We start from the raw sequence: 15,343 nt of genomic DNA on the forward strand, positions 1-15,343 counted from the left end.
GTTCCCTGATTATGGTGGTAACGTTGTGAAGTACATTCCTGAGTGTGATGTTAATTCATCATGAGGAACAAAAGACGCTTTTTAACACTGGTAAATATATCACGTTTAAGTAAACTACAATCAAAATGTTTTATTGGAGGGTATCCAATGTCGAAAAGATAAAAGATTCATATCTATACTTAAGTCATGGTTCGTAACTTTTCCTTGAAATTTTTGGCGAACCTTACATCACACTGTAGATAAATAGATTAATCAGCAATCTAAATAAAAGGGTGCTTATTTTGATAAATGAAACGCAATTCTAGCCTTAATTAATGATATCACGGACCATTTCCTTTGTAATCACCTACATCATGCAAATTTCAAAATACTTCATGGGAACAAAATTCTATTTCACTTCTTTTATTTTATTCTTTTGCTTTGAGAAGATATTTTTTTAATTAAATGCTAGTGAAGTTCGTCTCGATTTCAGAATATCTTAATACTTGTACAGGTGAACTTAAACAACAGGTAGCGTATCAAAGTTTGAATAAAATGACTGTTTAAAAAGACAGACCACTTCTTTCTATAAAAATCCGAAAATTCAATTTGTGTTAATATAAATTTATACCAATCATTCAACGATTTCAAAAAGTCATGTTGTTCCTGTACCAATTATGTAATGCATTTAAAACAGTGATTACTTTAATGCTTGTTTTATGTCTAGTTTCCTGTTGGTTAACTGATCTCGACATATCGTACATCTTTTAAATGGGTGGATGAAATTCCAAAAAGTCAGACTCACAACACGTGTTTTATGTCTGTAGCTATTACCAGAAATTCCGAGAGTATTCTCAAACCAATTACTTTCAATGATGAACAAAAACTCGCCGGCACTATTGACAAACACTGTGATACGCCACGATAATCCAATTAGTACAGCGCTAGATTATGTAGATTAAAACTAGTTTCTGACAGAACAATTACCAATTGGGCATAGACTAAATAGCTGACAGATTGTAACAATATAATCATTAGAAACGCTAATAAAACCGTTTAAAGGGCACTAATTTCTAGTTGATAAAGGTGTACAGATTTCTCCTGTTAATGTTCAACTAAGAAATTAGTCTGGCTACCGACTCGATAATCATTTTTTTCTTTAGAAAAAAAAAAAAATTCTGTTATATATTCTTACATCATCAAACTTGGCCAGTGTTTAGATAGAAACGGGACATAATTATACAAAATTTGAACAGCCTCAGGAGTTATCTCCTGTGAACAAAACACAGGGTCTGAACACAGACTACTAAGAAATGTACATTGTTGTCAAGACATAGTTTTAAATTATTGAAACAAAGTAAGATAAAAATGAACGATACTGATCAAAGTAACGACACTATACATTTCCTGTAATTACAAGTTGCAGAATATATGACTTTTTAAAAGATACATGTTATATGAACTCTTTAGCTTTGAATACCTCAGCATGTTATTCTTGTTAACCCTTATTCCGCGTTTGGCTGTCCGTTCGCTGATAAATGAGATTGCACTGGTATCCTTTGATTTCTGGGTACGCCAGTTCGATTGTGCGTAATTATACATCGGCTCGCCTTAGGTTTGCACGAAACGATCTCATGATAATATCTTTTATCAAATTACTTTGACAGCAGACCACAGAAAACAGAAAGCATTTATATAGATCATCCCTATATCTGCAAAATATATGAAGCTGCTCAATATGGTAGATAGTATCTTATAAAAAAAATGACAGTAAAATTACTCACGGGTCAGTCATACAATGGTAAAAAAATCCTGAACGCCTAAAGTGACTGATGGTTGTAAGTAAATAGTCCGTGTTCAGACCCTGTGTTTTGTTCACAGGAGATAACTCCTGGGGCTATTCAACTCTTGTATAATTATGTCCCTTTTCTTCTCAAAACACTAGATACTGATAGTCAGAATATATAACAGAATTTAAAAAACAAAACAAAAAAAAAAGTGTATCTAGTCGATAGCCAGACTAGAAAGCAACGTACGTACCATACACACGCGCACGCGCGCATGCGCGCACGTAACTGTCCAAAGCAAAACAGATTATATTCCAGTGCAAATACATGACAAGATAATGTGCCTACAAAAGCCGATATGAAAACAAACATGATAATGATTAAACCAGATCTTAAACTTTATCCTTTTGTTGAACAAGGTCATTTGTTTTAAAAACAACAAATCAAAACTTTATAAGCTACTTGTTTTCGGTTTTGAATTAGTAGTATGCCAGATTAGCGGAGAAACAATCATGGACAAATTAAAAGAGATAAGATTCAGGTATGGTCTCTGTAGGATGGGTTTTTTTGCGCTTTTAAATAATTGCAAGAAATTAAATTAATGATGGGTGTGACACAATGTGTCGAAAAGAAAATTACAAAAAATTACTGATGATTTTTCTCTTTGTATACAGAATTAATTGCACAACAGGTAGATGATAATGCGGCATATTTGCGGTTTTGTTGATCTCAGGCAAGGTGAGACCCCACTGAAGTCAAAGAGAAAAACAGGTCAATATTTCTTTGTTCTGTCACTCTATTTAAAAATAACTGATGATGTTGGTGATGTATTGTTTGCGAATGTTGCTTCTTTTAGGTATTAATAGCGGAAGTGGTTTGAATAAACGCCCTGAATCAGACAGAAAGGTAGAAATGGAATATTATTATATCTAGCGTGATTCTGGTCAGATAAAAGAACCAAAATAATTTGATTATGGAAGTGAATGATTGATCAAAGAAAATGTAAATAAATACTTGTATTAATGGGTAATGCTGTAAATTTTAAGGTTTGGAAGATACGGGCACGATTATACAAGCAACAAAGAAAGCCAGTGGTTATTACCTTGAAATTCTTGGAAACATTTCAGCGTTGGCGGAGGGATATAGGTGTGTTTTGCAATAAGATTGTAATGGATATTTATAACACAACTTTGAAGTGCAGACATAAAAGATTGTCTGTGAACAATTATCACATTTTGGTATCTACATTGCAGTGCATTATGTAAATGAAGGTTTTTGCAATTGTTCTCCACTTGCTGATGCACTTGTCTTGCAACTAGAGAAAGCTATATATTAAGACAATGCCATGCATATTAGCTGAATGAGGTCGTCCGTAATTCAGCTGCATTAGACGTTAGACAGACAAAGCTATGTTATTACAAGTCAATGCATATTAGTCGCACGAGACCATCTGCAATTTAACTGTACGAGACCATAGATAGACAAAGCTATATTATGACAAGCCCATGCATATTAGTCGCACGAGATCATCTGCAATTTAACTGTATGAGACCATAGATAGACAAAGCTATATTATGTCAAGTCCATGCATATTAGCCGCACGAGATCATCTGCAATTTAACTGTATGAGACCATAGACAGACAAAGCTATATTATGTCAAGTCCATGCATATTAGCCGCACGAGATCATCTGCAATTTAACTGTATGAGACCATAGACAGACAAAGCTATATTATGTCAAGTCCATGCATATTAGCCGCACGAGATCATCTGCAATATTAGCCGCACGAGATCATCTGCAATTTAACTGTATGAGACCATAGACAGACAAAGCTATATTATGTCAAGTCCATGCATCTAAGTCGAACGAGATCATCTGCAATTTAACTGTATGGGACCATAGATAGACAAAGCTTTATTATGTCAAGTCCATGCATCTTAGTCGCAGGAGATCATCTGCAATTTAACTGTATGAGACCATAGATAGACATAGCTATCTTATGTCATGTCCATGTATATTAGTCGCACGATATCGTCTGCAATTTAACTGTATGAGACCATAGACAGACAAACCTATGTTATTGAAAGTCCATGCATACGAGACAATAGACAGACAAAGCTATGCTATGGCAAGTCTATGCATATTAGACAGGCCTTGTGCAATTTAGCTGTATGAGACCATAGACAGAAAAACCTATGTTATTGCAAGTCCGTGCATATGAGACGATAAACAGACAAAGCTATGCTATGGCACGTCCATGCATATTAGTTGTACCAGACCTTCATGGCAAGTCCATGCATATTAACTGTACCAGGCCTTGTGCAATTTAGCTGTATGAGAAAGTCCATACATATTAGTTGTACCAGACGTTCGTGGCAAGTCCATGCATATTAGTTGTACCAGACCTTCGTGGCACGTCCATGCATATTAGTTGTACCAGACCTTCGTGGCAAGTCCATGCATATTAGTTGTACCAGACCTTCGTGGCAAGTCCATGCATATTAGCTGTACCAGACCTTCGTCGCAAGTCCATGCATATTAGTTGTACCAGACCTTCGTGGCAAGTCCATGCATTAGTTGTACCAAACCTTCTGCAATTTAGCTGTGTGAGACGTTAGACAGACAAAGCAATGTTGTGGCAAGTCCATGCATATGAAACCATAGCTAGAACATGAATATTAGCTGCAGAAAACCTGAGAATAATTATGTTAGCTTTGTTTTTCATATTGCACAAATAAGCTGCATTTACTGTTTTATATCCGTCATCTTTATTAATATACATTTAACAAGTTGTACGGTTGTTATTTTAGAACCCAGAAAAAAGTATGCCATTCTACTGTGTATAAGTTGTATTGTGGAAATGTTTGTTCAAAACTGCACTTTTACAATTGTAGCTGTTTAACCTTCCTAGTAAAGGCATTTTCTGCTTTTTCAGTCAAAACAATTATTTTTAAACCTGCAGTGCTTATGATGAGAATCATCTGTATTTTAAAAGTGTAATTATTCTTTATGCATATGCATTTTAAAGCTTTTACACTTTTGTTATAGGCTTTTACTGTGTCATGTTTATAACTGAAAGTACAAACGGAATAATTTTGTTTGTTTGCTTGTTTTGGGTTTAACGCCGTTTCTCAACAGTATTTCAGTTATATAAAAGCGGACATTTAACGTAACCAGTGTTCCTGGATTCTGTACCAGTACAAACCTGTCCTCCGCAAGTAAATGCCAACTTCCCCACATGAATCAGAGGTTGAAGACGAATGATTTCAGACATAATGACTTCTATGAAACTGTCACGGAGAACAGGGATCGAACTCACGACCCCGCGATCCGTAGATCTGCGCTCTACCTACTGAGCTAAGAGGGCGGGCTTAATAGAAAAATAATTTGCACACGCAGGCTGCTTTAACTTATTACAATTTGACTGTTAACCAGCATTTTATATTAGATTAAATGCTGCCGACGGCAGCACCGATCATGTGAGACCAAAGTGTGAAGAAAAAGTGTGCCACAAGACATATCAAACAAAGCTCCTAATTCGACGGTATTAATATATTCCTATCAATGTGCGAACTCATTTTGTCTGTCTCTTTACGGATAGAAGTTTACGCTTTATTTGATCTTAATTTCCTACACTCCACCATTTTGTATAAAATATAAGAAGAAATTCTTACTGTAATTAAAGGCGTACATGATTAACCTTGTCGAAGGCTTTCGTGAAGTCAATAAAAGCCGAGACAAATTGAATGGATTTCTCTGATTACTAGGATTACTCGGTTCAAGCAGGTGCTTGTAACAATGAATTTTCATCAAGACAGTAAAACATAGAACACAATTCCATTACAGACACCCTGGGGGCTATTCCATTTCGAAATTTGCAATCAAACTATGCATTAAACAGCGACTTTACATCAATATCTAAAATTAACTTCAGTTTTATTGCTTTGTTTTAACTTTGTTGTTTTCTCTCTGCACGCTATTGGTCTATCTGCACGTACTTCGTGGTACTGTACATTCTCTAGCAGAACATAGCAGATATATGCTCAGACACTGAAATTGTGAATGGAACTTTCAAGCATCAATCTCTTTTTTTTTGTCATTGATGTTTGTAAAGACAGTAAAATCTACAAACTTTCAAAAGAAGGAGATCACTACGAGTCAAGTATTTCTGTGTGTAACTTTAATCAATCAATAATAATAATTTGCCATGTCAGCAAAAGTTGTGTCTCCAACAATGGTGAGGCTTAAAAAACAAGACGTTCATATTCATAACACATTTTTCCTAAAATGGAATTATGTTCTTCTCTTCAATGCAGAATACTTTGTCTTTTGATAAGAGAAACAAATTACGGCTTTTACAAAAGAAAGTGCTTGTTTTGGTGTCCAGTTTTATTCTATACATGACACTGAGATAATATACGTATTCTTGTACGAAGGAAGTACAATATTGATATCATTATCTCGTATTTCACCTCTATGTCTTCGCTTTGGTATTTTATCACTGGTTATGAATGCATCGTGCCTTTATCCCTGTGTTTTATACCAAGATACATGTATATACTTAACACGTCTAATGTGTCATTACTTTAGCGTTTTATGACCTGTATTATCTTCATAAAGCTATATTGTTCACAACCCATGTCCATTCTCTGTAATATACATGACGGTTTGTAAATATTAGGGTTGGTATGTACCACAAAGATGTCGTCCTGGTATGTCCACAAAATAAAAATAAACTGTACTTTTCATAGACTGTATTAAAATCAAAACTCAAATGACCTTCCCTTCCTCTTTTGAAGGTTAGGGCAGCATACTAAAAACATGACTTTTGGTGTTAAGGTTCTCCGCAAACTGGATAAGGTGTCGGCCGCTCAAACCACGGGTCGTGGGTTCGAGCCCCATTGGGGTCACGACCATGACTTCTCATATGACACCAGTACTGTTTTTTCCAGGAAGCGGACTCGAGAGTGGTTCAAATAAGCTTAAAGCTTTCATCATAATCGAGCTAAAATAAATTAGTATAAACTAAACTAAACTAAACTGGATATAAACAACCAATACGGACATGTATTGTTACACTTTTATTTGCTGGTCACTGTAGTATAAAGGCATAAGTGTCAGAAAATACCTTTTCTGGATGAATAAAGTAAAACTAATGTCTGTAAAGATAATTTTTTTCCGTCAGTAAATTTCACTTATGAGGGTGGCCTTTCTTATCTTACTGGTACCAATAATTACTTCAGCATTCTTTTTAGGACCCCGATGATGGCAATAAATCTGATGGCATCAGTAGACTAAATTCATAATGTAAGATGCAAAATGAAAAGAAAATGTTCCAGATGAGTTCTTAGTGTATCTACATATAATCTGAAGAGAAGCTATCGGTCAGGGCCATAAAACCACAGTAAATGCAGATGAAGACTACCGTTTCTGAAGATTAACATATTATGATATGTCGGTTTTATAGCCATTCAAAGACGAGTCTGAGATTGTTGCATCTAGTGGAATCTTTATCTAAATGATTTTGTTTAATTGCAAAGTGTAGAAGAAGTAAAGTATTTTATGTTGTATAAACTGTTATAAGACATACAAGTGTCCATTCATGTATAGTCTCTTGATCAAATTGTAGAAACAGCTTTTCATCTTGATAATTCTTGGTAAAAGAAAACAGGTGGCATTATCTTTCATTTGTGGTATCCGGTTCATAATGTAATAGGTATTTATATATATGCTGCAGAGAAAGTGCATAAAATTAAGGTACAATATATGTTTGATAGACTAGATATAGGATCTTGTAAGAAATTAAAGTACGTATTTGTCATATGTTTATATATTGAAGATGGTGGATATTTTTGCTTTAAAAGTGCATAAGAAAGGAAGCTTAGTAGTGTCTTATACATTTACAATTTCGCTTATTTATTATGTGGTATAACCAGATACCATGAATGATATAAAATTAAAACCCCTACCCACCCCAGTGCAAAGACAATACCTGTCTACATGTCGCCTAACTGATCATTACTCTGGTAGACAGACCCGTGCAGTGCTCGGTTAACCGCATATGACGTCAAAGAGATAATTATAAATAGAAATTATCAAGTCTGATATAATATGAGACAACACTTGAATTTTATGAAGTTTGAAATATTTGTGTTCTATTTGAATTCAATTATGGTATCTAAAGTACTCGGAGAGACGGGGGTTTCTAAAGTGTTTAATCTAGGAGTAGAAGATGCTTCAAAATTGCATATTTGCCAACAATCTTGTGCTATTTTGAAGATAATCTCCTCCGAATGTTGGTTAGCCTGTGACTTTTTTATGAAGTATCTTTGATAATATTGTGTATTATCGGCATTTTCTATTTTTACTTAAACATTAAAGATTAAAGCAACTGTTTGAACGTCTACCTTCAGCTTCGGTAAGTTTATATCTTATTCCGATTTCTTGTCTTACGACATGAAGCATTTCGACCACCCATATCAGAGACAATACAGTAAGCAAATGCAGAGGTTAAAGCGAAATTCAATGTACTGTAGTAATAGATTAGCCTCTAAATGGTAGCAATTTCGGCCTACTACCGAACTGCGTTAGACACAGAACTGTTCGGCAGGGCAGAACCAAAAAGATCATTGGTTGCGTACACACCAAATCGCAAACTGGTATTATAAATGAAAATGCGATGCATGTTATTTTTGTCCTATTTTAGTTAGAGTACTGAGTCAATCATCTGACCTTGACTGTACAGCTGTCCTAAAGTGCGCCAAGTGGGACTATTTGAGCAGAAGTTACAAGCAATTAGAGTATAATTCTGAAAATAGAATATCCATCAATGCTAGCGCTAGCAAGAACAATAAAAAATATGGTAATATGCACAAGGGGAATTTGTCCTCTGCATTTTTACATAACGCATAGTTTTTCACATCAATGACCGTTTATAGCAATAAGTTACGTCAAAATCATCATCACCATCCTCATCATCATTAATTCATCTGAATTAAATAATTACTACAGTACAACCTCTCCAGAGCGGCCCTCTCCTAAGCAAAAACTCTCTATAACAACATCATCAAAATTTCCCTAAGCTGAAATATACTATCAAATTTAACTCTCCAGAACAACAACCTCTATATAACAGTAAATATTTGTATCTCCCAAAGGGTATTGCTCTACTGAGGTTGCACTGTACCACCATCACCATCATCATCATCAACAGTAACAACAAAAACGTCACCATCTTTTAAATAACAACATTTTACCTAACAAACAAAACTGCATTTAAATAACAATGATTTATTGTAAATTGTAAGGGGATGCCCACTTAGTCAGTCCGTCTGGCGCAAGAATAAAATTGATGACACAACTCATGATGATGAAATTCATGCTGATGATAATGATGGCGGTTATGATGACGATGATGATAATGAATGACGACTGTGGCGACCTTTGTTACGATAACTCTGCTATCTACAAAACTACCAAAGTGCGTTCCATTCATCGATCATATGCACCACAGCAACGCATTTTGTCGATACCAAAACTCGGCCGAAATTTGGTTGTTGCAGCTACCGTTTTGAAGTACTAATGCCACTAAAGCTTTAACAGCAGTGCAATGCATCCCATGTACCTGTCTACGTCATAAATCTAAACTTAACTTGCTTTTAATTACATCTAATTATTCAAACATTATTCAAAATATAAAAAAAATCCTAAACACTAAACACTAATCTGATAAAAGTAAAAAAAAAACTTGTTCGGCTATTATGAGAGTTAATGACGTTGACCTAGCCGCAATATATATTCAATTGCTCAAACTTAGTTGAGTGGTTATGGCGGCACAAGTATGAATTAAAATAAACTGCAATTCCAACAGATGGTTTGTTTATATGATTTTAATCATTATAGCGGCTAGCCTATATTCCTGGGAAGTTTTTGCTATTAATGTTTTGCATTTTCTACCTGAAGTATAATTAAAACATGTATGCACATGCCGATGCAGTAGTGCGCGTTCTTAGGTCACTTGGGGTCAAATAATACGCGCGTGTTTGTTTTCTGACCTGACGTGACCCTGAAGATTAAAAGCAGACGACCAGTGCGACATCAGCATGCTCGCGCTGTACAGAGACGCTGGCAGCGCCATCTTTAATTATGCGGAACCACTCAGACTCTGGAGCAAGTGCACATTGTTTGTTTTAATGTACCGTGAATCCGCTAAATAAGTTGGAGCGCACATGTAGACGAATGTAGTTTCCTTTCATCCGAGCAGCTCGCAGACACTATAGTAATCTTATACAATGTCTGGTATATAAAGTATTTTGGCTTTCACCCAAATTAGGTAGCATAAAATACAGTGAAATGCCTGAATTTTGGGTGCGTTTTGTGATACTGCTTCATCAGAAATACTACAATAACGTCTTTAGTCATTTATCAAAGAAGATCGATAAACGCTTTATAGCAAGAGGAAAGCATGAGGCTTATCAAATTATAGGAATTCAATTAAGTGAAAAGCTAGATGCATCTGACCAAATTACGGGGAAATGTTCTAGCCTTTGGAAGTGCTTATTTTGAGGTATTATTCCTCAATTAGCCCCTGGATAAAGACAGATCAAGGGTGATTTATGCTTGCCCATTTGAATAATGCAAGTAAGAATTTGACGGGGCTGAAGTAGAAAATGTAACTAAAATAATATAGATCTCTGGCAAAGCATTCAGAATCATTATGCAACACAAATAAGTCTACATATGTCTTGACTCCCTGTAAAAATTCATGGAAAGGGACTCCAGACAAGATCTTGCAAAGTGAGATTATATCGACCAACACTTGCCCGGTTTTCAAGCCTTAGATGGTACGACAAAGTGGTAATAAAATTAACTCCTTCTGTCTCTGTATATTCAGCCATTTTTTAGTTGAAAAAAAAACGGATTAAAAAGATATCTACCAGAACATGTTTTTAAGTATGTTGGCATATTGATGAGGAACATGAATCAGCTGAACAGTCTGATCATGTCAGTATTTTAGCGAGTCCAGTGTTACAACTCTGTCGTGATAGGGTGCGCAATTACTACTTAGATTTGACATACGATAGTCCCGAACTGATACTGAAACAGATTTTCATGTCTGCCCCCTGGAGACAGACACAGGGAGAAAAAAACCGACCATTTCAGCTTTACATAGCCAGTGGATTCAAAGACAATCAACGCTTCTCCCTATAGGTTTATAATTTGATCCGACATTTATTGGCGTAAATCTTTTCGCAAATTTGTTTCAAATTGAGTGAGATGATTATCTGAGCAGTTTCATATGTCACTTACTGAATTTTACTCAATTTTCTAGAAGGAAATTTCGTCAGAATTATTTCTAGCCTGTTCCACTGAAGATTATCTATGAAAACTGCAATTACACACATTAGGTATTTAATAGGTTCCGTCTGGCTGAGATGCCCCCAGGGCATATGAGAAACATAGTTTAAAATGAGGTTATAACTGCATTTAAATAGGCTTAATGGGGTAATTCTGTAGGTCAGTTTAAACTTTCACTGACCTCCTGTATCTATTAATTTCATCTTCATTTCATATTTATGATTACCGCTACATGTATATCCCAGACAGCGAGACTGAGGGGTACAAACTGCATGGTGCATATGAACGGTGCACGGATTGCAATGTAAATGTATTTAAAAGTATTCAATCAATAAAAATGATATTTCATTCATTTTCTATCTTCTAACGACTCCAAGTAAGATCTAATTGAAAGCCAGATACCAAATAGTTTTGCGAATCATAGTCATGAATATAAATACATACAATATTTATGAACATAAATGATGCAGTGGAAGTGACGACATTAGTTCATTTTCTGCAAAGCAGACCTTGGTATATTGATTTTCAAAGTAACAATTTATTCCAATTATCTTCACCATCTTGCCGTTTTCATTTGCATTTTAAACGGATTTGGCTCTTAAATGCCTGATACGCATATTCCGTAACATGAGTTTTCACATTATTTTTTAAACATTTTAACAGTATATTCTGAAACGTTTATTGATCGAAAATAACAACGCGTAAATAATTAAGGTATCTCAGGCAATTTAATGTTATGACAAAAACATGAACTATATTGATCGAACATTACATGTTGTAATTTTTCAGCCATTTAAAATAATGAAAAGTTGCAATACTGACTCCAATTGTTTTATCATAAAATATACACTTTCAGGTACACTTTGTAAGCATTAAAAACGAAACCAAAAAAAAAAGTGTAAGTTTGATAGATCAGAAATAAAAATAATTTTTTATACACATTTATATTTGGTCATAAATTTGCACGCCTTAAATAGCTGAATATTTCTGCCTTTGGTTTTATCATATGTTTAAAGGTTTGGAGAAATTCATGAAAATTTGTTTTTAGATATACGAAACAAACATTATATTATATTATAGCCTGACGCAAATCTTGCCAACAATGATTATATGTAAAGAAAATCTAAACTACGAGTCAATGCCATTTTACACAAAGCTATTAACATTTTGTCTGCAGTCACTGTATATATCAAACATATATTATACGATGAAATTGTTCCCGACTTTACATGACGTACATACAAAAGACATTTATAGATCACATATTCGCGGTATACTTGAGAATATACTGGTAATATACAGTTTACTTCTGCAGTACATTTTAACATTATAGCTATGAAATATCACCTCTGTCTTAATTTATAGAAACAACGTTGTTACAATTTATTATTCTAAAGGAAATCAACCACCTTTCATACCCACAGGCTCCGAAAATATCTTAATATAAGAAACTTGCCAGTGTTTATCATTCTTAACACTAACTTACCAAAACAAAAGGATATCAATTAACATGATATCATATAAATATACATATGTACAGTTATAATAAAAACCTGAACACAGAAAAATCATAGACGTCTATCTAAACCACTTCACTTACAGACGATTTGTATTTTACCCAAACAGTTTTTTACCGTTACATGCCATAGATATCAATTAAATCAATGTTACTTAAAATCAGATATCAATCCAAACAGTTCAATCTACTGGATGATATCACAGATACTAATCAGATCAGAGTAACTTACCACAAGATATCAATCCGAACAATTTAATTTATTGGATAATATCACAAGTACTACTTAAATCAGTTTAACTTATCACAAGATATCAACACTTACTGGATGATTACAGGTACTAACTAAGTCAATGTAACTTACCAGTAGATATCAATCCGAACAAGAATGCAAAACAGTGCACAATACATTGAAGACGCCAAATTCCCATGCCTGTCCTGTACTGATGACACCAAGACGTCTTTTTAAAATAACCATACTGTCATTCTCTCCTGTTAGCTCGTTTTTAAAATCCCTAAATTTTATAACACATCCGTTTGTTGACAAATATAGAAAGAATTCCGATGGTTAAGTCAATTATTCCTCTAGCGGTGGCTGGGTTTGTCTGTACCATATACGTTTTCTGAAACAATTGTGAAATTCAGACATTACTCATGGTTTTGATATAGACCTGATGTAATAGTTGTAGCCATTTTGGCACGATGTCGGTGTCTTTGAAATAGTACCATAGAAATCGAAAGTGCTAACTATGCTAGTAATGACCGACCCCCCTATTCGAAAATTAATAAAAGCGTCCATATGGGCTGAACCGATAAGAACAATGTGATTGATAAAGTAAATAAATATGATAACTGTGTGTGCGTGTCAATATCAACATTTGGCCAATTAATTGTATAACTGCGACTTAAGACAAGAAATTACGAACAATTTTTACTGCTTATCAAAGAAATATGACAGCCACTTACCAAATAGCATTACGGTATACTAATATTGATCCTACGAAATCATGCTTCTCTGATAACACAAAATCAAAGTAAACCTACCAATAAATATAATACCACCTTGCGCAATGTAAATTCCCAGCATTACTCACCTCGGTTTGTAATAAGTCTGCTTTATCTGTGCTTTATTACTATTTCCTTTATAAATTTACACCTCACTAAAATCCAAAGTGATGATTTCAATTTCGAATACATTTGTACAATTTTAAGAAAAAAACTTATTTTCTAATATTCATTTCATAAATATTCCAAATTTATTTTTTTCGAATTTTTACACTATCCATTTTCCTTCGTAGAAAACCAATGCCACCCAACTGACAGACGTAGAACAAGAGCACGCGCTCAGACACCCTCTTCGCACGCGCCACGAGCGAACTAACTATCATCTGCAGCCAATATACACCTTGCGAAACGTCTTCCTATACTCTGTAGACAATTCCACATGAATTCATAGCAGCCAAGATACGCAGACGAATTTTTGATTATGAATGCATTCTGCATCAAGCATCAAACAAGTGTGAACAATAATTGCAATGCCGTGCCAGACGCTGATTTTCAAAAATGTGCATCTGTATTACACTGATGAATAGTAGCACGAGGCAAAACAATTGTTTTATTCGTTTCCACAGACATATCAAATTACATTTGTTTTTCAACAGGCTAGTTTTAACCAGACGACTGTTTACTTATTTATTTCACCAGTGGTGGGGGATTTATATATCAATTAATTATTTATCATAATATTCATCAGATATGTTTCGTTTTAACATCAAAGTGTCAGTGTAAAAACGGTGCAGCTTACCTATAAGCTATAATTGCATTCGTAATTAGATAATAAAATCAATAAAGTTACTGCATAACAAATATGATTTTCGTTTTTCTGTGGAGTAAAGTTTAATTTCATTTTTTACCAATTAAGGATTTGCAATTATAATAACTGCCTTTTATTTATTTTGATCAATAACACATATATTTCTTGCTAGTTCTGCAAAAAGCTACGTACATTTTAGGTTAACTGTTCTCTTTAGTGATGTTCATTTTACGACTAAACTGTGGTTCGTTATCATGGTTTAAGTTGTTTTTATAAAACATATTTGTTTTAAATTATGCAAACGCCATGTCCATAAGACTTTTACGATAAAGTCCAAGTTAAACGAATAACGATTTTGTAAAACAGCTACAGTAGCAGACCAAACTCCAATTTTCATATACCAAATGTTGAAGGTTTTTTATTACTATAATTGAATATTAGGTTCGAATACGTTGCCATGATAGAATCTTTTATGAAACTTGTGAAGTAACATTAAATTTTGTTAAAGGAAAAAAAGGCACAGAGATTCTCTTATTTGTGGTTTATGTCAAAAATCATTTGTAGTAAAGTTATTTTTGTAGGACTATCATCAATTGATTTGTATAGCTAGTCAATGACCCTTTCGTAATAAGCCTTTGTTTTGTTCACAGGAGATAACTCCTGAGGCTATTCAAATTTTGTTTAATTATGTCCTTTTTTGCTCTCAAAACACTGGATAATCAGAGCCAAAACTGATGAAGTCAGAATAAACAAGAAAATTATTTTTTAAAAAATGATTATCTAGTCTGTAGCCAGACTATGTTTCTGCATACTAACTTATATTGTAAATGCTAGTAGAGATATATAGGATTTTACTTATTTAGATTGGTGTTGATAAAATAATCATAAAG

At 34.2% G+C, this 15,343-nt stretch overlaps 1 protein-coding gene across 1 annotated transcript in view; it reads right to left on the reverse strand.

Annotated features, from left to right (window-relative positions):
* LOC123550872 (protein kinase C-binding protein NELL1-like) overlaps window positions 1–14,151 on the reverse strand; it is an 81,818-nt gene extending 67,667 nt beyond the window's left edge. The window contains exons 1-2 of the mRNA XM_053540236.1: window positions 13,735–14,151; window positions 13,005–13,263 (exon numbers count right to left, since the gene is read on the reverse strand). Coding sequence (XP_053396211.1) covers window positions 13,005–13,071 — 67 coding nt within the window. The 5' untranslated portion in view covers window positions 13,072–13,263; window positions 13,735–14,151. The remainder of the gene's footprint in view (window positions 1–13,004; window positions 13,264–13,734) is intronic.
* Between the last annotated feature and the right edge of the window lie 1,192 nt (window positions 14,152–15,343).

This window comes from Mercenaria mercenaria, chromosome 4, assembly GCF_021730395.1.
Source record: "Mercenaria mercenaria strain notata chromosome 4, MADL_Memer_1, whole genome shotgun sequence".
Classification (NCBI taxonomy): domain Eukaryota; kingdom Metazoa; phylum Mollusca; class Bivalvia; order Venerida; family Veneridae; genus Mercenaria; species Mercenaria mercenaria.